General features: G+C 37.8%; 1 protein-coding gene across 3 annotated transcripts in view; it reads right to left on the minus strand.

Annotated features, from left to right (window-relative positions):
- Positions 1 to 24,414, minus strand: part of CDKAL1 (CDK5 regulatory subunit associated protein 1 like 1) — a 649,842-nt gene that overhangs the window by 407,838 nt on the left and 217,590 nt on the right. For all 3 annotated transcript variants that reach the window (XM_036026451.1, XM_028511592.2, XM_036026452.1), the window contains exon 7: positions 22,585 to 22,633. In XM_036026451.1, coding sequence (XP_035882344.1) covers positions 22,585 to 22,633 — 49 coding nt within the window. The remainder of the gene's footprint in view (positions 1 to 22,584; positions 22,634 to 24,414) is intronic.

Below are 24,414 nucleotides of genomic sequence, written 5' to 3' on the forward strand. Positions count from 1 at the left end.
TGAAAAATGCCAGAAGTTCAATAATGACTATGGAAAGGCATGTTATTTTCATACTAGCATGAGACAAATTTCATTATATCCTGCTGAGACTTCAGTAATATGCAGCCTACACTAATAACATTTGATAAATTATTCATCTTCACTATCTACATGCAAATAAAGGAACATATCTCTGCCTGATGATATAATGAGTTATTTTCCAGCCCAATGATTCATTAAAAAGTGGCATGCTTAACAATAATGTCTTTTTTTAAAAAAAGAATGAAAATATAGTACACTAAGGACAAAGTAGGAAGTAATATAGAAGTCCCTCATTATATCTGGCCAACAATGAAAGGAAGGAAATTCAGGCAATCACAGAACAATTATCTTTTTTAGAAAAAAGAAGAAGAAAAAGAAGAATTAGCAGAATAAACCTTTTCATTATATAAAAAATGTTATGTTATTAACCAATGAATTTAAAAATATATATAAATAAAAATTATTTTTAAAACAGAATTCCTGTTTCAAATTAACTCCTTAACTCCTCGGACCACAGAATAAAGATATATACTAAAATCATTACCTATTATATATGCAGGTATCAATATCATTAGCATCTAAAACAAACTAAAATTTGATAGAACAAAGAATAAAACTAAAGGGGAGGTCTTTAAGATGGCATGTCTTTGGGAAGCAAAGGAGAGAAAATAAGGACTGAGGGACAGGAAAACAAACCAAGGGAGTGAAGATATAAAAGTGAAAAGAAAATTATTTTGTAGCAAGTTTTTGCCAAAAATGAACATGCTATGTTTATGAAGGAACCGTGAAGCAAGGACCACAGTCACACACACACACACACTGCTTCTTTGTTTGGTCCCTTCTGGTTAGCCACTGAGGCCTTGTGCTGTGATGAAAAATGAATGGCTCCTCTATGAATACTGATTTACTTTGTGACTACTATGAATTTCATCGCCCTTTGTGGCTAGATTGGAGAGAAAGGGAGGAAAAGAAGAAATCAGAACAACAGAGTTTGAAAGAAAAAAAAGAGTGAAATATCAGTTTTTACATAATTTCAATTTCACATAATAAGAAATTAAAGGAGGTAATATTAATAGAACAGATGGGAAGAATGATGCTCAGTGTGACCAGATCAACTGATAACATGAGACCCCTGAGAAGACAGGGATAAAGATGTAAAATAATTAAAATAGAGAAATGTAATTTTAATAAAAGGAAGATAAAGAAAATTGTCTTATATGTAGAGTGGGGCATACTCTACAGAAATATTATATTTCTGATCTTTTATATTTTCCATTTTAAGTGTAAATTCACATTTCATCTCCTCTAAGTAATGGTCAAATATGTCTCAGTGGGTTTATAACCATCTTTAATAAACATCTAAGTTGTTACAGGCGTCACAAAAACTTCAGCCCTTTTAAAACAAATTTAATTTTAAGCCTGAGGCTTTCAGCACTTATTTGTAAATCAGCTAAAAAAACCTGATTCTGAGCTGGTATTTATATTTGATCTAATCCACTAAAGAATGTTAATAAACCATTTCATTAGCTAAAACAATTATATATCACAAAATTTTGAACCAAAAGCTATTTTTTAAATTTTTTAAGTATATTTCATAGATTGCTGCTATTTAATAATCATTGGTATTTAGTTGTCCCAATTTTTTTCTCCCCTTTATCCCTCTCCTCCCTGCACTGCACCCCTACCCTCTATCATTCCCCCAACCCTTAGAGTTCAACCCATGGGTCATGCATATAACTTCTTTGGCTACTCCATTTCCCATACTATTCTTAACCCAACCCTGCCTATTTTGTGCCTACCTATTATACTTCTTATTCCTTGCACCTTTTCTCCCCATTCTCCCCCCACCCCCCGCCATTCATAACCCTCCATGTAATTTCTGTGGTTCTGTTCCTGTTCTAGTTATTTACTTAGTTTTTGGTTTTGTTTTTTAGGTTCAGTTGTTGATAGTTGTGAGTTAATTGTCATTTTGCTGTTCACAGCTTTTGATCTTCTATTTCTTAGGTAAGTTCCCTTTAACATTTCCTATAATAAGGGCGTGGTGATGATGAACTCCTTTAACTCAACCTTATCTGGGAAGCACTTTATCTGCCCTTCCATTCTAAATGAAAGTTTTGCTGGATAGAGCAATCTTGCATGTAGGTCCTTGCCTTTCATGACTTCAAACACTTCTTTCTAGCCCCTTCTTGCCTGTAAGGTTTCCAAAAGCTAGTTTTTTTTTATATAATTTACTTTTATATGCACATATGTGAATTTATAATACTGAAAAACCTACATGGAAAAAAAATAAACCCAAGCCAGGTAGTTATGTTTTGTACATTAATTGCTATACTAGCTGTATCAATATTCAATGTGTTTATGGATGTTCAATAGCAAAAGTCTTTTTTCCAAATCCTACAGTGCCCCTGGAATTGAACAGTATCAAAGCTGAGGGAAAACATCCCATCCACATATATAAAACCCAATCTGTGAACATATCAGGAAGACAATTATAAAGATCATTCACAAACAGAAAAGAACCAACCCCTAAACTACAAGCACATATATTGAGCGACAGAAATAAAACTACCTACAAACCATGCATTTATTAATTATGTTTCTATACACAAACTAATCTGTCCTCCTGTGGTTCTAAAGCTAAAGTAGTTCGTACAAATTAACTTCAGAATACTATCGAAGTGGCAGTGATCTGGCAACTTGGATTTCTATTTTTCAGGTTTTCCATTATTTTTTTTTCTAAAGGCACTATAAACAGCCAGACTTCCCTTCAATACTTTATTCCTCCCAGCTGGTTCTAATGGCCATTCATTGTTTCCTTAGTATGCGACCACCCACCTCCACCACCACCAGAGAGGCCGCATGCCAAGTTTTCTTGGTCTCCTAACTAACTGCTTTCACTTCACACAATTTCAGCTCCACTAAGGACATGTCCAGAAGACCTGTCTGAACCTTGAGCTCTGGGTCAGCCTGCTAGAAAGCTTCCTAGCAAAGCAATCTAACCTGATGGCGGGGTCTGGAGGCAGAGGGCAGGAGATGACTGGCCGAAAATTCCATCAAGAAGAAAAAAGAGCAAAAGCACAGCAGACATCAATTCTCACATGAATAATTTCAGTCACAGCAATTTAAGTACGATTTAAGAATAGCAGAAAGAAATGCTCAATCAATCTGTTTTATTATGTTTCATTTCGTCACAATGATGAACTGAACACATATGCCCTGTGAGCAGTACAAAGGCCACCTAGCCAGAAGACCAGGGAAGGGGCATCTGGAGCTTACCTGTTAGCTTTAAATTTACACTTTCTTATGTAGGTTCTACCACTGACCTTCTGTAAAAGTGGCAACAATAAAATCACTGTAAAAATGTTTAAGAAAAACAAAAGAGATGAACACTTAATATCCTAAAACATTAATGCATTTGCATAACTGAAACAAGTTTCATAATACTATAGATGGGCTTTAAAATGGTGTATGAAGTATAATTTTATCAATGTTTACTCACGACAAAAAGACTCCCAAAATAACCCCCCACCAAACAAAAATCCTCTTCTGTCCTGAGCCACCACATAACTGCTGTCCTAAAAGGGGCCTGCAGGTCTCTCCAGGAAAACAGACTTGTTAACAAATAACTGGAATTAAGCATCACCAATAGTCTGGCCGAGGTTCCTAGGAACACCGGTACACCATGAGAGGCTGGTCAACTCTACTAGGAAGTATCAGGAAAGGTTTCCCGGAGAGGCGGCACCGGCATGGGAGGCTGAGAAAGGGGGTGCGCTTTATGTACACGACTATAGGTACCTCACAGTACCTTACAACACAATACTGTTAACACAGCAAGCATGCTGTTTGCTAGAATTCCACTTGCTGTTCATTTCCCACATCTTAAAACCAGTCTATTGCTAAAACCAAGTTTCACTGAAAAGATTAATAAAGTGGCCCACTTGAAAAACTATACCTTCAAAACTAAAAATAATTCTAAATATAGTTTAGGAGATAAAAATTAGGTGGCCTGAGATGCATTTTTAAAACTTAATTTTGGGAAATTATAATTAATGTTGGTTATGAAATGTTAAAGACAAAGTTTTCTACATCACAATCTTCCTAGTTACAGCTTCAATACTTATCTGGCCTAAATACAAAAATAGGCCCTTTTTATAAAATGTGAAAGAATTTTCTTGACCTAACCATATGACAGTAAGAAATGTGTAAAGTATGAATCACACTGAAACCTTCAAAAATTACCCTTAAAAAAACATACTCAAGAGAATTTTTCTGTAGAATATCTTCTTCAACTTTCTATTGGTTAGACTAGCATGTTATTGGTTACTTACAGTTAAGGAGTACTTTTACTCAATCATTTCTAACTTAAGCACCTTTGCTAGCAAGGTAAGACTAAAATATTCTATTAATAACTTTTTAATATAATAAATATTTATTAACTCCTTACCAAAAAGTTCTTCTGTTGGCATAAAATAAAATGGCAAGTAAAACTCAGAGAAAGGAGATGGGGAGAAAAGGAAACAAGAAATGTGAGGGAATAATGTGTAAGCAAGAACATGAAAGAGAACAAGAAATGGGTGAGCAGCGACTTGAAACAATAGACACGAGGAGAGGAAACAATAATAAATGGGTCTCGCTTTCTCACTTCCCTCCATTCAAGGTAAGCAACTTACTCAAACGTAAAGAACATGAAATTAGTAGACTAGGTTTAAATTAGTACACTGCTACCTGGCTGTATAATCAGTTCCTATAGAGTACACATGAATTTACGTAAAAGAAAAAAGTTACAAAGAGCTATAGAGAAGTTAATTACATTTGCAACTATAATTAATGCAACTGTAAGCCTATCAAGACCTATAGTGCTAATGATGTTTCTCCAAATCAAGAAGGCCAGGAGACTTTCAAAACTTTCAAACACTGTAAGTTCAAGTCAGATCCCATTCATTTTTAAAGCTCTGGAGGGCTGGGAACTAGGCCACAAATAATTGAATTGATCATGATAAATTTGCAAATGATTTTTAAATTTATAAGTTAAAGTAGATTCAAGATCATCCCTGTTAAATCGCTCACTTGCCTTCTGATACAATTTCTTGAATGTGAGGGACGGGAAGAAAGCAGTAGTGTGCCGGAACTGCACGCGATCCTGTGTAAGCCTTAGCATATGCGCCTAGACAACCCAGGTGGAGAACCATGGCTGTTTCCCATCCCAGGACACCTAATCAAATGATCCTTACCCAGGTGTATCAGGGGCTCACAATGGCAACAAATCTAGGCGAAGGGCCACATGGCAAAATATCCGACCCCCAGATTCTCCAGGTTCTGACACACCACCCTGCCATCTCCCCACCCCGGCTAGGAGTCCCTTTCAGCTACCATTCCTCTCCCAGGAAATGCCCTTGAGAATCAGCACTCTGGGTGATATTCTCACCTTATACTAAATCCTCTCATTTTATTTTCCTCCAGCAATGCCAGTCACCAAGACTAAAACAGCCTGACTCAAAGTCCTAAAAATAAACATGCCTCAGGGTAGAAATAAAAGTAGCTTCAAAAAAGTACAAAACTCTTAGGCACTGGGAAGTAGTGTCTGCCACCACCCCGAATAGCATTAATGCTGGACTGGGAGGGGTGAAGCAACCAGGGGACTATGCTTTCCTCAGGACTCGCTCTTCACTGGAGAACACAGAGATAAAAGAACACATGGTATGTCCACCACAAACATCTTCAACCTCATTTTGTAGGCAAGGGGAAGGAAAAATAAAATGTGGCATGTGGGGATTAGGGTGCAAGAAAAAGCTATTCCTCTTCTAATAACTTTTGCTAGAGATCACTCTCCAAATGGCAATATTTCATTCTAATGACAGACTCCGAAACTCAGTTTTACATTGCAAACTCAAACACTCCTAGAATTTCTGATTTGAAGGCACCTACCACATCACCCAAGTTGTACTGAAGGAAAATGAGATTGTTAAACATGACCGGTTGGCGGGAAAAGAAGCATTTCAACATAGCTCTTCATATTCTCAGTCTGGGATTCTAACCCATCACAGCAGCAGACTCCAATGTAGCTTAAAGCAATGGTGCACTTAAACTTCCAGAGTTACAATAAAGATTTAATGTGTTAGAAACCAACTTTTATAAGGGCATTTCAATTACTATTTCTTTATTACTCAATATAACATATGCTTTGTTATAAAACAGCAGTACTGGTAAACTTCTTAAAATCCATCCATAGTTTATATCCTAACTGGAGATTCTGCAAATGAGTTTGCCTGTCCTCAAACTAACAAGGAAATGAAATTGGTATTTATTCTCTCAATCTCAGAAGTAATTGGTACTTATATGCTGTATGTTCTGTACAGGCTTTCAGAATAAATTTTTTAAAGAAAAGATGTACATCTCCAAACATTAAATAGAAAAATCTTAAATATCAACTCAGTATTCTTTCACTATGTTGATTACTTACATTAGGTTTCCTAAGGAAAGGCTGCATCACCTAATAAATGTCATTCTACAACTGTCTAATGAAGTAAAATCTTCTAGTTGTTAAGCAAACTTTTCAAGAAAAAGAGAAAATCAGATTTAAAATTTTTGTCTGGTCACATATGAGCCATCAAATTACTCTGTTATCAGTTTTCTCACTTGACTATGATGTGTGATTTTACTGACAATAAAATAATTGTTTTCAAATAATTTTTTGCAAAGATAATCATAATTTTTCTGTATTTTTCATTTTACTATTGAACTTTTAGATATTGTACCTCTAAGACAGCCTGACTGCCACTGTGTATTTCTACTGTTCGGGAACTCAGCTCTACAGCACTGAAGGAGAAGCACTGACACCACACGACTGTCTGCCGGTGAGGACAGTCACACCGGAACAGAAAGTCCCACAGTTAACCCACAAGTTCACCCTCTATTCGAAAAATGTAATAAGGCTCCTAGTATTATTTTCTCTAAGTTTATAGTCCCAACTATTCTCACTACATTTTCCTAAACAAAAATAGTAGAGTCTTTTGATGAAAACTAAAACTTTTCCAGATGAGTATTAAAGCACATGACATATGCAGAGCATAGAAGCAGTGTACCATGTGCCAATCATCTTAGTCAAAATCAAGGAAGAATGTCATAAAAAATGATCTATGTTTAAGTACATTAAAGTTTTATTTATATTAATTTTCATGTTTTCTATATGAGCCTCAAAACAGAATTAACTGATCTACTTGGCGTTTTTTTACCAAATAACTCCTATTAGAGTAAATACCAAATACCTGATGGAAATGATTAATATACAAACTTTAAAATCAAATGTTCAAACTTAAACCATTTTACATGAGCAGTTTTCACAAAAGTCTAGGCTACAGTAACACATTTTAGGAGAACTTAACAATGCTTATAGTCTCACCTTCATGCAGCCTGCACAGACACTATCAAGACTTGTGAGCATTAATGCATTAGCCCAGTGTCACAGGAGGGAAGGTCTTGTTAATATTTAAACCAGAAAGGATGGGGCTACTTGACCAGGTGGATCAGTGGACCACTAACAGTACGGCTCAGTCATGGGAAGCCTGAGAGCTTCAAGCTTCAAGTAATTTCCTTTCCTGTTTCGAACAATCAAATCCAATGAACCATTATAACAGTGTTATGTGAAAACTACAGTTAAGTTCACCAATCTAAGGAACTGTTTAACACTATGTACCCTCCCCACCCTAGAATAAATACATCAAAGTTAATGAAATACCAGTCTTCATATAAATAAATTCCATTAATAATAAAAGGTGATTTCAAACCACAAGAAAAAGCATCTTCAAAAAGAAAATATAAGTGATAAACACATTAAAGCAGTATACTTAAATTTAAGACAAACCAAACATATAAAAACTCTGAAGCCATCATAAAGCAGCAGAATCCACCTATGGGACACATTTAAGCATTTATTTCAGTTTTTAACATTTTAATGGCTAAAAAATATCATACAAACTTAAATTTACTTAACTACTTTTGTTTTTTTTAACAGTAAACATGATGACCATTTATTACAATTAAAGATGACTCGTGAGCATCTACTGCGTATTTTCTAGAAGATAAACAACACTGTTGCTGCTTAACATGAGTGTGGCCAGCAACAGGACTGGCGATTTGGCTAAGAAAGTTAGAGTCACAGAAATATAGACAAGAGATGACATGGTGGGTTCCCTAACAGAGAGTCCTTCCCAGTCATTATTCCAAACCAAGATAAAGAATAAAGTGATGTGAAAAATCAACTTAAAGTCCTATGGTATAACTGTGCTGTTTGGGTATAAAGAAATTTACCTCTTCTTATTTTGAAAATATTGTGATTTGATATAAGACAGATATAATTAACAATGATATTCACTCCAGAAATAATGTATGTAGATGTACAGGGGACAAATAACTAAAGATAGAATCCCACTGTTAATTGGGGGAACTAAAGGAGGGGAAAGGAAAGGAGATAGCGAAAGACATAAACTGATGCATTTGAGAAGGTGGCAACATGCAATGGTTACCAAACTCTAACAACATATTAACATTGTACGTAAAACAAACAGGCTCATGGAGAAAAAAAGAACTAAATAAATAATAGCAAAAAATTCCTTGCTCCTTGAGTTACTAGAAGTTAGAAGTTAATCACTTATTTAATTATACCAGTGAGGCTATTGTGTTCATTACATAAAACCAAAAGCACTTTTTCCACTATATTCAGTGTATAATAACTGTAGCATGAAAGTGTCCTTTCAAAGCATATATTGAAAATCAATAAAATTGATTATTGAAAATAAATATTGAAAAAGCAAATGTGCTTTTGCAGTACAGTATGGTCGCAGAGGGAAAATGCCCAATATCCAAGCTCAATTCACTTATCCAGTACACTTAGAAAACATTCTCAAGCATATCCCCACTGGACTTTGTAGAGCAGTTATTTAGGATTAATACTGATAAAATCACACTTCATAGAGTTCTGCCTTCCAGTCACAATTTATGAACAGTTTATTCTCTGAATTAGCATCAAATGCAAAGTACAGAATCTGACAGGGTGAAGAGTAATAGCAATAAGAAAGAGCTGTTTGGTGAGGTACCCTGGGAACTTAGATAAATCTAATCCCAGATTGCATCAATTACTAAAAAGTTACAGAAAACAGAAAATCAATTAAACTCGAAGACTGTGCCATATTGAGAAAGGCTTGAATTACCAACACTGGAGGCATTTGGAATTAGGCTGATAAAATACCAGCAAACATATTAATAACAATAAAGGTTTCTCTTATTAGAGGTTGACTGGGAAAGAAATATAACTTAATAGTAAAAATTTTCTAATTTTAATAGGCAATATTTACTTGCAAATATTTGCCTTAAGTTACCCATTTAGACTATCTTTTACAAAGAATGTTTAAAAATTTTTTTGTTTTGAGGACATCATCTATACATATCATAAGAAACACAGATTTATATTCCCTTCAGAGCTTTTGAAAAAAAAGTTTTAATGACCTTGTAAACCAAAACTAAAATCCATATGAGTATTTTTAAAAGAAAGGAATTTAAATCCTTTAAACATTGTACTTCTTCCCTTAGACTGAGTTACATATCTTGTTGCATTACCAAGATAACAGAAGAAAATCCTAAATTCATATAACCTGGTCTCATAGAACAAATGTTATAAAACAGATAAAATTTTCAGGCCACTACTTAAGTAGTGAGGTTTAATTCAAAATAATGTGAAATTTTCCATTTAGTTCCATCTAAGACAGAGACAAATAGAATATGCTGTGCATGCTTTTATGTTCACTATAAGAGATTTAAGTGCTTTCAGCATCAGTGTATCTTATTAATACATTTTTTAAGATACTACTTGGTACAGCCCGGGGAGCAGTAAGAAGAATGCAAACAGGCTGTGGCACAGGCTGTCTGTCCAAACCCCCTTCGAGGAAGACGTATGACGAGAGCCCAACAAACCAAATGTGGAAACAAGACAGTTATGGCAAAATCCTCTTGTCAGGCCGTATTCCATCTGGCCCTTCTGGGCTGAGTCTTGCTTCTCACAGAGCATATATCAATCAGAGTCCCAGGAAAGCAGATGGCACACTGTGTAATTGAAGAGAGTTTAATAAAGGGACTATTTACTACATTTTGGCAAGGTTAGCAAAACCAACAAGAGACTATTTGGTACTCAAAGGGGAGCAACAGTGAGGCACTGTTTCTACCCCTGGGCCTGCAAAATCAAAGGAAGGGAACAGTTATGGGAACTTGGATATATAGATGAACAGAGGGAGCCACCTGACAGAAGTTCTGGCCTTTGAGGAAGAGAAGCCACCAATCCAGGATGAGCAGGGAGGGATGGGGCGAGAAGTTAACACATACTCTTATCTCATGCTCTAGTCATACCTCCAAACTCCAATGGACTAAGTCCAACTAGACGCCAGACAGCAAGGATCTACTAGTGGAGTCCACACAGGTCAGCCTCCATGATCACACATCAGGTGGAGAAGGGTGGAGAATGAATCTAGAGGGGCAAACAGACTGCATCTACGTCTGTGCAGGACCCTAAGATGAATGTGAAGCAAACTGCAAGTAACAGAAGAAACAACAAATAGTTGACTGGAGCCAGAGGTATATGTGAAATTAAAGGAAGAAAAAGTGAAGATGGCAGAATGGGGTAGAAGATAATTAAGATCATAGACTGCTGATGGCCAAACGGAAGGGGGAGCAGGGAGCTGGAAGAAGGGAGACAAAGAGCAGAAAAATATGGACATCTGCAATAGCGCCAACAATAAGAATAAAGAAAAAAATGTGGAGGGTAACAGGCAACCACTGAAGGCACATATGCAGGAGAGTAAAATAATCCAAGGGTAATGGTAAGAGTATATACAGTCAGATTGAAAGGGCAGTCACTGGTAGCAAATGTCAGTTAGTTATTCCAGTAGTCTCGGTATTAGGAGATAGTCCGAAATAAATATTAGTATGAGTTGTGTTCTGAGTATCTCAAAAATATCACCACTTAATCCTCTTGACTTTTAACTGAGAAAATTAAGACTCAAAAAAGTAATGTGTTGAAAAACAGCAAATAACTGGTTAAATGCTAACAACCACATTATTTCACTAACTTGTGCTGTCTGGATGAAGTAATGGCAATAGAAATAGAAAGTAAAAAACAGAAGTTCACTGACAGGCCTTGTTCTCTATCAACCAGGAGATCTCCAATGAATCACTTACTCCTTCCTAGCTCAGCTTCCCCACCTGCAAACTAAGGACAGCTACAAAATTATTTCTTCCACCTCTAAAATTCTATCATTGTATTACTAAGACTTAACTCATCAGCCTTCCTAACCTCAATCCAGACCTGCCAATGAACATCCCCATCAAGTTCAACTCATCTCTTGCTGTAGACTCTTACAATTAACTCCAACTGCAATCTCTCCAATAAATCCAATCAAGTCCAAACTCCTCAGTGAGGAGCCCTCTCTTCTGTGATATTGTGATATAATAAATACATATATGTGTATATATATATATGGACTTCATTCCTGATTCCTGATACGAAGTTCCTAAAACTTCATTTCCTCAGTGGTAGGGGTGAGTGAAGCATTTTTTTTGGTTGTTACTTACAATAAGCCCCCTTCAACCACATCTGAGTTTATGCTAATGAGGAAATTCTTGGAGGATGGGGGTGGAAAACAATGGAGCCAACCTTATGATTAGAAGGTTGGAACTTTCAGCCACACACCCCCCCCCCTACCTCCATGGAAGGGAGAGGGGCTGGACATTAAGTTCAATCACCAATGGTCAGTGATTTAATCAATCATATCTATGTAGTGGAGCTTCCAGAAAACCTCTAAGGGATGGGATCTGAGGAGCCTCCAAGTTGGTAAAAGCCCTGGGGTGCTGGAAGGGTGCCACACCCAGGGAACATGAGGCTCCACATCCCTTTCCATGAGCATTTCTTCCATTTGGATGCTCTTGACTTGCTTCATTTATAATAAACCAGTAATAGCAAGTCAAGGGCTTTATAAATTCCATGAGCTTTTTTAGCAAATTATCAAGTCTAAGGAGTTGGTCGTAACAACTGGACTTATAGTTGGTCTGCTAGAAGTATAAGTGAAAATATGGACTTGCAATTGGCATCTGAAGTGGTGGGCTACCTTGTAAGACAGGCCTTAGCCTAGGACATCTGCACTAACCCTGGGGAGCTAATGTCAGAATTGCCTGGTGCAGAAAACTTGCACTTGTATGCAAGAAGTGTTGTGAGTATAGGAAACACAGTTTACCTTTACTTGCTATGATTTCCTGTACAAATTATATCTCTGCAAGCAATTTGGCAGCCCCCTGAGCACAATGTTATTTACTATCCATTGTCTGTTAATAGACTATTTTCTGGGGCAGCTTTAGGTTCACGGCAAAGATGAGCAGAAGATAAAGAGTTCCTGTATATCCATTGCCCCAGCCCCCTCCCACACAGCCCTCCCATTAACAACACCCCCCATCAGAGTGGTACATTTGTTACAATCAATGAAGCTACACCAATACATCATTATCGCCCAAAGTCCACAGTTTACAATTCACTCACAGTGGGGTATATTCTGTGGGTTTCGACAAGTGTATAATGACATGTACCCACCATTACAGTATCATCTTGCCCTAAGAAACAGTATCACTGCCCTAAAAAAATCTCTCTACTCTGCCTATTCATCCCTTTCTACCCCTGGCCCCCAATAACCACTGGTAATCACTGATCTTTTTACTATCTCCATAGTTTTACCTTTTCCATAATGTTATTTGAAATCAAAGTATAGAACTACAGCCTTTTCAAATTGACCTCATTTTCTTAGTAATTTACTTTTAAGTTTCCTCCACATCTTTTCATGGTTTCCTAGTTCATTTCTTTTCAGCATTGTGTAATATTCCACCATTTGAATGTACCAGAGTTTGTTTATCCATTCACTGAAGGACGTTTTGGTTGTATCCAAGTTTTTCACACTTATGACAAAAACTTCTATAAATATCCATATGCAAGTTCTTGCATGGACTTAAGTGTTCAACTCCTTTGGATAAATACCAAGGAGTGAAACTGCTGGATCCTATGGAAAGAGTATGTTTAGTTTTGCAAAGAACTGCCAAACTCTTTTGTACTCCTACCAGCGATAACTGAAAGCTCCTGTTGCTCCACATTCTCATCTGCATTCAGTGTTGTCAGTGTTTTAGATTTCGGCCATTCTAATACGTGTGTGTGGCAGCTAATTATTCTTTCAATTTCCACCTGACTAATGGCATATGATGTTGAACATCTATCTCTTCAGATGCTTATTTGCCATTTGTATATGTTCTTTTTTGTAGTTCCTGTTCAGATTGTTGGCCCATTTGTTAAATCAGATTGTTTATTAACTGAATTTTAAGAGTTCTTTGTAAATACACAAAATACTGGATAAGAGTTATTTATCAGATATGTCTTTTCCAAATATTTTTCTTACACTCTGAAACAGTTTTCTCATCTTATAATAGTGTATTTTGCAAAGCAGAAGTTTTAATTTTAATGAAGTCCAATTTATCAATTATTTCTTTCCAGGATCATGCTTTGGGTGTTATACCTAAAAAGTCACCGACATACCCAAGGTCACCTAGATTTCCTCTTGTGTTATCTTCATTAACTTTTTTTAAAAATTATTGAATGGACAGTATGCTATTAGCACTCAAACAGAAAGTAAATAAGACTACACTATCTTCAAACATCTTGAAACACAGCTTTGACAAGCTCAATCAAACAACCATTAAGGTAGTGGTTCTCACTGGTGTCAAACTCACGAGCACAGGCTCTAGAGCCAGAACTTATTCAAACCCCAACTCTGCCACTTACTAGCTGTGAGGCCTGTGTCTCAAATTCCTCATCTGAAAAATGACAACAATATTTATACCCACTGCACAGTACTGTTGTGAAGATTAAATGACAATCCATGTGAAGTGTTTAGCATAGTGCCCATAACATGGTAAGTGCCTAACACTAGTACTTCTGAATCCTCCAAGATAGGGTTGACGGATGGTTTGGAAAAACAAAAAACACTTCAAATTATCAATGCTAAAACTTTTATTCATGACATTTCATTTTATTTTGGAATTTCAAAAGATTAAGGTACTGTCTCATTCTCATATTCTGTGGTCATCAATTTCTAAATAAATCAAAAGTTCAAAATTAATAAGCATTAATAACAGCATATGGAAGGTAGCTGACACAGACAGCAGGAAAAGTATGTAGTTAAAAAAATCTCAATTTGAGGTCAGTAATCTATTTGGTTCTTTTTGCTTTAAAGGCAAATTTCTCATTTATAAGAAAACAGTAAAAATTGTGAGACCCTCAATGCACTTAGCTTAGTATTTTAATATCATATTACCAGCTTTCACTTGTACGAATCTAACAAAGTAAAAACAGGCTACAGTTTAAGAGTCAGGCCCTGGCCAGGCAACTCAGATGGCTAGAGCATTGTCATGATATACCATGGTTGTAGGTTTAATCTCTGGACAGGGCACAAAGAAGCAACCAATGAATGCATAAGTAAGTGAAACAAATTGATGACTCTCATTTTCTCTTTCTCTCTCTCAAATCAATACATTTAAAAAATTAAGAATTAAACTACAGAATTAAGAAGGACATTTCTCAACAATATCTATAAAAATCTATTTCAAAGAACACTGGCTAATGAAACAAGCAAAGCATAATTCTATTTTCTAGTGAAACTACAAAAATTACACCTTGGAGAGGTACCAAAATTGAACTTTAAAAAGTACTTCTAAAAAAGAACTGTGATAGAAAAACATGCAAATGTCAATTGTATCTCAATAAAACTAAAAAAATACAAATAATTTTCTTATCCCATAATTGATTAAATTGTCTTCCTGATCTAAAATGTAAGTTAAATCTGTTTTACACAAACATAAAAATAAGATTAAAAAAATAAAAGAACAGGGAGTTCTAAGATAACAGCAAAGTAGGTGGATGTTACACACACCCCCTGCCAGGACCAAAATGGGATCGTAACTAAAATATTGAGTAACCAAACTGAATTACCAATGGAAGACTAGCTGAAGAAGTCTTAGAAGCCACATCAAGACTGGCAAGAATGGAGGCATACATGGAGGCATAGGTAGACACACTGTGCCTCCTCACACAACCAAAATAAGGACAACAAAAATTTAGAAACAAAAAAACAACCAGTACTGACAGAAAATTGAACTGTATGGAAGTCCGACAACCAAGGAGTTAAAATAGACACATTCATCCAGACAGCATCATAACCCAGCAATTGGGTCACCCCGCCCTAGTGAACACCTAAGGCTCCACCGCTCACTATGCAACAGACGCTCCAAGACAAAAAAAAAAAAAAAAAAAAAAAAAAAGGCCCAAACGGAAGAACAGCTCAAAGCTCCAGAGCAAACAGAACTGAGCAACCAAGAGACAGCCAACCTATCAGATGCACAGTTCAAAGCACTGGTGATCAGGATGCTCACAGAATTGGTTGAACTTGGTCACAAATTAGATGAAAAAATGAAGGCTACACTAAGTGAAATGAAGGAAAATGCACAGGGAACCAATAGTGATGGGAAGAAAACTGGGACTCACATCAACGGAGTGGACCAGAAGGAAGAAAGAAACAACCAAACAGAAAAGAATCAAAAAATAAGAATTCAAAAAAATGAGGAAAGGCTTAGGAACCTCCAGGATATCTTTAAATGTTCCAACATTCGAATCATAAGGGTGCCAGAAGGGGAAGAGGAAGAGCAACAAGTGGAAAACTTATTTGAACAAATAATAAAGGAGAACTTCCCCAATCTGGCAAAGGAAACAGACCTTCAGGAAGTCCAGGAAGCTCAGAGAGTCCCAAAGAAGTTGGATCCAAGGAGGAACACACCTTCAAGGCACATCATCATTACATTACCCAAGGTAAAATTGAAGGAGAGAATCCTAGAAGCAGCAAGAGATAAGGGGACAGTCACCAACAAAGGAGTTCCCATCAGCCTGTCAGCTGATTTCTCAAAAGAAACCTTGCAGGCAAGAAGGGGCTGGAAAGAAGTATTCCAAGTCATGAAAGGCAAGGACCTACATCCAAGATTGCTCTATCCAGCAGAGCTTTCATTTAGAATGGAAGGGCAGATAAAGTGATTCTCAGATAAGATCAAGTTCAAGGAGTTCATCATCACCAAGCCCTTACTATATGAAATGTTAAAGGGACTTATCTAAGAAAAAGAAGATAAAAAAACATGTATAGTAAAATGACAGCAAACTCAGAATTATTAACAACCACACCTAAAACAAAAACAAAAAGAAACTAAGCAAACCACTAGAACAGGAACAGAACCACAGAAATGGAGATCACATGGAGGGTTATCAACAGGGGAGTGGGAGGAGGAGAGAGGGGGAAAAGGTACAGGGAGTAAGTAGCATAGAAGGTAGGTAGAAAATAGGGGGAGGGCAAGAATAGTATGGGAAATGTAGAAGCTGAAGAACTTTTGAGTATGACACATGAACATGAACTAAAGGGGGGAAATGTGGGTGGGAGAGGGTGTGTAGGGTGGAGGGGAATGAAGGGGGGGAAATGGAACAACTGTAATAGAATAATCAATAAAATATATTTTAAAAAAGACTGGCAAGAAGAATACAGACATGAAAAGGGCTGGCCCCACTCCCACCAGGGGAGAGATTGGGGGGCGCGGGGAGCAAGGGAGGGTTAGCTGAGATTCTAGAGAGATATCTGAGATGCAAAGGAACCCCATGAGGAGCGTGGGGTCTCAACTCCAAGCCAGACTTTTCCAGCCCAGAGCACCACAGCCTAGAAAAGATGCTGACATAATATCTGGCTGTGAAAATCAGCAGGGATTCTGTCTGCCAGGGAAAGACCCAGAGTCTGCTAAAGACATAGGTGCCCTCCTAAAGGGTCAACACATAATATCTTGACCACAGCCACTTACCCTGGGTGCCAGTGGAAGGATGGCAAAGCAGACTAGATTCTCATGAGGAGAGTCTGGGGTTTGTGACTCTGGGGAGAAAGCTGAAGGAACAGCCTCCAGGATCCCTGAGCAGAGTTCTTCTCCCACACAGGAGATGCCATCTTTCTTAGGTGGAGCACTCCCCTCAATACAGCAACAGCCTAGGAGAAAGGTGATAGCCCCTCCCTACAGAGCTTGCACCCTACTAAGGAGTCAGCTGCCTGGGCTGGGGTATAGAGGTCTGGGCAGATTCAGGGGGAATCAGTGACTGAGTTGGGTAGCTGTGGGGTAGGGGCCATGACCCCTCACCTTCCCATGAATGTGACTGGCACCAACCCCTTACGGGAGATCCAAGAGTCTCCCAGCAGACTCATACTCTGAACTCCTTACGGCTCTGCCATGCCAAGGTCTTGGAAGACACTGAGACAGGCTGAGTTGTGTGGCTTGGGGGTGGAGGCCTCTGCCAGCATCTTCCCCAAAGACTGACTGGCACCTGCACCTTGCAGGAAATACTCTGGCCCTACACTCTCAGTGGTCTCGCTATCCTGAGATCAGGCACTAAGCAGAATCTGGAATAGGCTGAGTTGTGTGGCTCTAGGACAGGGGACATTTTTCTCTTGCACACCTATCAGTGCAGAGTCCTCCCTTCACATGGCCAAACCTTGGGGTGTTCAACCCTGATAAACTCTACTGACTTTACTCAGAAAACTCCCTGAGATCCCACCCCAACACAAAGATTTATAAGCACCCAACGGGTGGCAACTAAACTTGGTATGCCCTGGGACATTTGCTAAGTTGCCTCAGACCCAGCACTGGCACCAAGTTTGAACCTGCATCAATCTGATGAACACTATTAGCCCTTTACCTGGTGACTCACTGAGAACCTACCTTATGCAACTTAAGCACCACCAGAGGCTCTTTCAGTGACTTAAGACTAAGAGGCAGGTGGAAGTAAATCTTGAGATGTTTTAGCACATTTGCTAACCTAACCCTGGGCCTGGTGCTGGTAAAAGCGAGCCCTGGTGAGTAGCTTAGTCCATCCCATGCACACCCAGGCCCCAGCAAAGGGAGTCACAAACAGTGGATCACTTTGCAGCTCTAAACAGTTTGCCCAGGGCTAGTCACAGGCAGCAACTGGCATTGGGCTGCACCAGAGTCCCTCTCAAGAGGCCCAAGAGGCCAGCTTCAAACAATATCAGAGCAGGATCCAATTAGCTTCACAGGAGTTATATCCAAAGGGAGATCTCAGCAGGCACCAGACACAGCTAAGGTGAATTCCACTCTGTGTGGATCAGCACCTGCACAGCAGCTCATACACCGTGATCAGGGATGATCCTCACAGTCTGCCAGCCTGAGGGTTGACCCATGTATGGAATGGACCAATAGCAACCAAGACTCAAATACAACAGCAAGGCCCACATAATGCACATTCCTAGAGCACCCAGCTCAGGTGATCAAAGAGAATGTACCACTGGACTCCCCAGGACAGCTACTACATAAGGCTATCCTACCAAGACTGAGAATCATAACAGATCTACCTAACACATAGAAACAAACACAAAGAGGCAGCCAAAATGGGAGACAAAGAAACATGCTTCAAACGAAAAAATAAGAGAAAGCTCCAGAAATAGAGCTAAGTAAAGGAAGCAAGGAATTTATCAGATCTATATAGTTTAAAAAAATTATAAAGATTCTCAAGAAACTTAGAACTACAAGGAACTTAGTGAGAACTATAACAGCATTAAAAAGACATAGAAACCATAAAAAAAGAACCAGTCAGAAATGAAGAATCTAGCCCTGGCTGGTGTGGCTCAGTGGATTGAGTGCTGGCCTATGAACCAAAGGGTTGCTGGTTTGATTCCCACTCAGGGTATACGCCTGGGTTGAAGACAGGTCCCCAGTTGGGAGCATGCAAAAGGCAATCACACACTGATGTTTCTCTCCCTCTCTTTTCCCTCCCTTCCCCATTCTCTAAAAATAAAAAATTAAAAATGAAATGAAGAATACAATACCTGCAACAAGGAATACACTAGAAGGAACAAAGAGGAGGCTGGAAGAAGTAGAGGATCAAATTAACAATTTGAAAGACAAGGTATCAGAAAACACACAATAAGAGCAGAAAAAAACAAAAGAATTTTTTTAAAATGGAGATAGTTTAAAGGACCTTTGGGACAACATGAAATATAACAATATCTGTATCACAGGGGTACCAGAAGGAGAAGAGGGAGAGCAAGGGATCAAGACTCTATTTGAAAAAATAATGACTGAAAACTTTCCTAAACTAGTAAAAAAAAAAAAGACACAGAAGTCCAGGAAGCACCAAGAGCCCCAAACAAGATGGATCCAAAGATCCATCCAGTAAGGCACATCATAATTAAAATAGCAAGTGTTAAAGACAAAGAGAGAATCTTAAAAACTGCAAGACAGTCGTTATCTACAAGATAACTCCCATAAGGCAGGCAGCTGATTTCTCAACAGAAACATTTCAGGCCAGAAAGAACTGGCATGAAGCAATATTCAAGATGATGAAAAACAAGGACCTACAACCAAGACGCCTTCAACAGCAAGGCATCCAAACTGGAAAGAAAAAGTATTTGCAGATGATATGATCCTGTATATAGAGAACCCTAAAGATTCCATTAAAGAAAAAAACACTACCAGAACTGATAAATGAATTCAGTAAAGTAGCAGGATACATAATAAATATCCAGAAATCAGTTGCATTTTTATACACCAATAAAAAAACAGAGAAAGGGAAATTAAGAAAACACATTTACAATTGCATTAAAAAAATCTATCAATAAATTTAACAAAGGATGTAAAAGACCTGTACTCAAAAAATTGCAAGACACTGAAGAAAGAAACTGAAGAAGACAGAAATAAGTGGAGGCATATACCGTATTCATGGATAGGAAGAATTATCATCATTAAAATGTCCATACTACACAAAACAATCTATAGATTCGGTGCAATCCTTATCAAGATACCAACAGCATATTTTGCGGAACTAGAACAAACATTCCAAAAATTTGTATGGAACCACAAAAGAACCAGAATAGCAACAGCAATCTTGGGAAAGAAGAACAAAGTTGGAGGAATCCTGCTACCTGATATCAAACTATAAGACCACAGTAGTCAATACAGCCTGGTACTCGGATAAAAACAGACACATAGATCAATGGATCAGAATAGAGACCCAGAAACAAACCCAGCCCTTTACAGTCAATTGATATTTGACAAAGGAGGAAGAAACACACAATGGGGTAAAGATAGTCTATTTAATGAGTGGTGTTGGGAAAATTGGACAGATATGTGTAAAAGAATGAAATCAGACCACCTTCTTACACCATACACAGAAATAAACTCAAAAAGGATTAAAAACTTAAATGTAAGACTCAAGAGCATAGAAATACTAGAAGAAAAAACATAGGCAGTAAAATCTCAGGGATTTCTTGTGGCAATATTTTTTCTGGTATATCTCCTTGGAAGAGAGAAACAGAAACTATAAAATAAATGGGAATATATCAAACTAAAAAGGTTTTGCAAAGAAAAGGAAACCATCAGTAAAATGAAAAAACAACCCACTATGGGAGAACATATTTGCCAGTGATATGTCTGACAAGGGGTTAATGTACAAAATCTATCAAGAACTTACAAAACTCCACACTAAAACACAATCCAATTAAAAAATAGGCAAAGTGTCCTGACCTGGTAGCTCAGTTGGTTAGATCATCCTGATACACCAAGGTTTCAGGTTCAATCTCTAGTCAACACACATTCAAGAAACAGCCAATGAATGTATAAATAAGTGGAACAAATTGATGTATTGCTCTCTACCCCTTACCCCCTCTAAAATCAACAAATAAAAATTATTTTTAAAAATTGGCAAAGGAGCTGAACGGACATTTCTCCATGTCCAAAGAGGACATACAGGTGGACAATAGACATATGAAAAAATGATCTATGCATCGCTAATCATCAGAGAGATGCAAGTTAAAACCACAATATCACCTCACACCTGTCACAATGACTATCATCAATAAATCAACAAACAACAAGTGCTGGCGAGGATGTGGAGAAAGGGGAACCCTTGGGCATTGTTGGTGGGAATGCAAACTGGTGCAGCCACTGTGGAAAGCAGTGTGAAGTTACCTCAAAAAATTAAAAATGGAACTTCCTTATGACCCACTGATTCCACTTCTGGGAATATATCTGAAAAGGCCCAAACACTAATTCAAAAGAATATATATATATATATATATATACCCCTATATTCATTATACTGTTATTTATAATAGTCATGATTTGGAAACAGCCTAAGTACCCACCAGTAGACAAGTGGATTAAAAACAAAACAAAACAAAACAAGCTGTGGCTCATTTACACAATGGAATACCACTCAGCCATAAAAAAGAAGGAAATTTTACCTTTTGCAAAGCATGAATGGACCTGGAGAGTATTACGCTAAATGAAGTAAGCCAGTCAAAGAAAGACAAGTACCACGTTATTTCATTTATATGTGGAATCTAATGAAAAAAAAAAAAAAACCCCAACTAACAACAAAATAGAAACAGACTCATAGAGACAGAGAACAGACTGACAGCCATTAGAGGGGGTGGGTTTGGGGCATGGGTGTATAGGGTGAAGGGATTAAGCTAAAAAAAAACCCCACAAAAAAAACCCTCATAGACACAGACAACAGTATGGTGATTACCAGAGGGAAAGGGAAGCAGAGGGAAGTAAAAGAGGGTAAAAGGAGGCATAAACAGAGATGAAAGGAGACTTGACTTGTGGTGGTGAATGCACAATACAGTATACAGATGACATGTTACAGAACTGTACACCTGAAACCTATAGAATTTTATTAACCAATGTCACCCTAATTTATTAAATAAATAAATAACTGTAACCTGACTTGCTTATAAGATGATCAAATATATGTTTCTTATATGAGATCTGTCAATGCATGAAGCAGTCAGGGACAAAACTTTGTATCTAAAACAAAAATTTTCATAAACATGCTCAATAAATGTTAACTAAGTAATACTGAATTCTTTGGACTGTAACATGCACAGACTGTAAGACACACCTAGGTTTTAGAGGAAAACAAGAAAAAAAATTTAGAGCAAAAAACGTGGTAAAATATTTAATAACATAAATAACATAGGCTGCCCCACAGCAAGCCAGGCAAGCTATGCTCAGACTATAAGACGCACCCCCTTCACTCCCAAATGGAGGGGGGGTGCACACGTCTTATAGTCCAAAATATTCATTGTTTTTATGAGTGTGACCTCACATGCTTTAAAGTCCCCAGAAATCATTGCAACACCTGAGACTGCCATGGTGGATGAGTCTTCATCTTTTTTTAATGTGTCTAAAGAGTGAATAGTAAAGTATGAAGCGAGAGCTAAGAAGCTGGAAACAACAGGAGATGGTGGTGACTCGTGCTCCTTCCCGGAGCTGATGAGAATAGCCGGGCTCTCCAGTTCAGTCCACTGGCTCCGGGCCTCGTCCAGGTTATCTTCTTACAAGGCAGTTTTACAGACAGTATATACCTCTGTCTATCTCACTCTCAAAAGTTACCTTTAATGGTTTCCTCCACAACTTCTACTACACGATCTATCTGTTGAACCTGAAAAGAAAACAAACTGTTAGAGAAGCAATTTACAAGGAGGAGAGATATTAATTTGTGTTTATCATTCTGCTTGAGTCAGTGTTACACATCTCAGCACAGAAATCCAGGTTTTCTTTAGTTAATGCATTTAAAGATATTATTTTAAATGTTCTTATTAATGTTTTTTGTTACAATAAAGTATGAAATTGCCATTCTCCTGTCTTCTGATGACAGTTTCAAAAACCATATCATGTTGAACTACACTTCCTGGAGCTGTCAGCAGGGCCCGTCAACATCAACTGAGAATGTCCTCAGACACAAACTGAAGTTTAATTAAAGCAGGTCTCTTCTTACAGAGCTTCGAGAAAAATGGCAGAAAATGACAACCTACAGAAAAAGACATACTGATATTAAGGGGATCTACCCCAAATTCCATTCTTTATTATTTTAACACTGAAACCCCTTTTAATGACTTTCTGCCCGGTGCTGGGTGCTCTGTTCAGGTCCATGGACTACAAAGTCAAATAACACCGCCTGCAGTCCCGCCACCAGCGGCTAGGAAAGATTTCCCAGGGTGCCCTGAGATCACAGAGGAGAGGCGATAAAACCTGACTGAGTGAGCCAGGAATGCTTCTTGAGGGATAAGCAGGATTAGATTATAAGAAGCCCACTAGGGAGACCAAGTTAGAGTGGCTGGAGTTTAGAAGGGAAATGAAAAAAAGCAAAGACTGTAGTCCAAGGAGCTAAAGGAATAGAGAAAGTTAAATAACAATGGATCATAACTTGATATTCAGTTCATCATGTTTTATTACAGAAGAAATACATGTTCGATGACCAAATTCAAACAAGATAGAAATATAAAGCAGAAATAAAGTAACCCATAACATCCTCCATCCTCCATTTCTACTCCTCAGAAGAAATCATTCTTAATAGTTTGAGGAGTAGATACCGGGGCATTTTCCAGTGCTAACATTTATACATAGGGTGGGGCAAAGGTAGGTTTTCAGTTGTGAGTACACAAAGAGATTAATCTTGTATTATTATTTATTAATAGTTGCATTATTTCACAAACAAACAACTGTAAACCTACTTTTCCCCACCCTGTACACAGCAGTCTCCGTTTATCCCTAAGGTACATGTTCTAAGACCCCCGGTGGATACCTGAAATCACAGGCAGTGACAAATCCTATATATATTATGTTTTTCCTCTACACACATACCTGTACTGAAGTTTAATTTATAGATTAGCCACAGTAAGAGATTAAGAACAATAACCAGTGATAAAATAGGACAATTAAAACCATGTACTGATAATCGAAGTTATGTCTCCCTAACAGCCAATCTGATAAAGAAACGGCTACTAAGTGACTGGGGGTGAGTGGCATATACAGCACAGACACACTGGGTGGACAAAGGGGTGATTCACGTCCCGGGGCCACAGAGCAGGCCAGCGCAGGACAGCATGAGATTTCCTCAAGCTGCTTAGAACAGCACGTAATTAAACCTATGAATTGTTTACTTCTAGAAATTTCCATTTAATATTCCAGCTGTGCTAGGCCACAGATAACTGAAACTGCAAAAAGTGAAACCATGCATAAGGGGGTCTGACAGCTCTGCAGTTTTTTCTTTTCCCTTTTTTTTTGTTCACAAATGATGAAACACACATAGATGATATATAAAATAGGTCTGCCCTTGACTTGTTTTCTATGCATCATCAGTACACACAGACCTACTTCATTCATTTACTAGCTACCCAGTACCTCACACACAGATACACCATAATGCATTGATCCATTCCC

This window comes from Phyllostomus discolor, chromosome 5 (genome assembly GCF_004126475.2).
Source record: "Phyllostomus discolor isolate MPI-MPIP mPhyDis1 chromosome 5, mPhyDis1.pri.v3, whole genome shotgun sequence".
In the NCBI taxonomy this organism is placed as follows: domain Eukaryota; kingdom Metazoa; phylum Chordata; class Mammalia; order Chiroptera; family Phyllostomidae; genus Phyllostomus; species Phyllostomus discolor.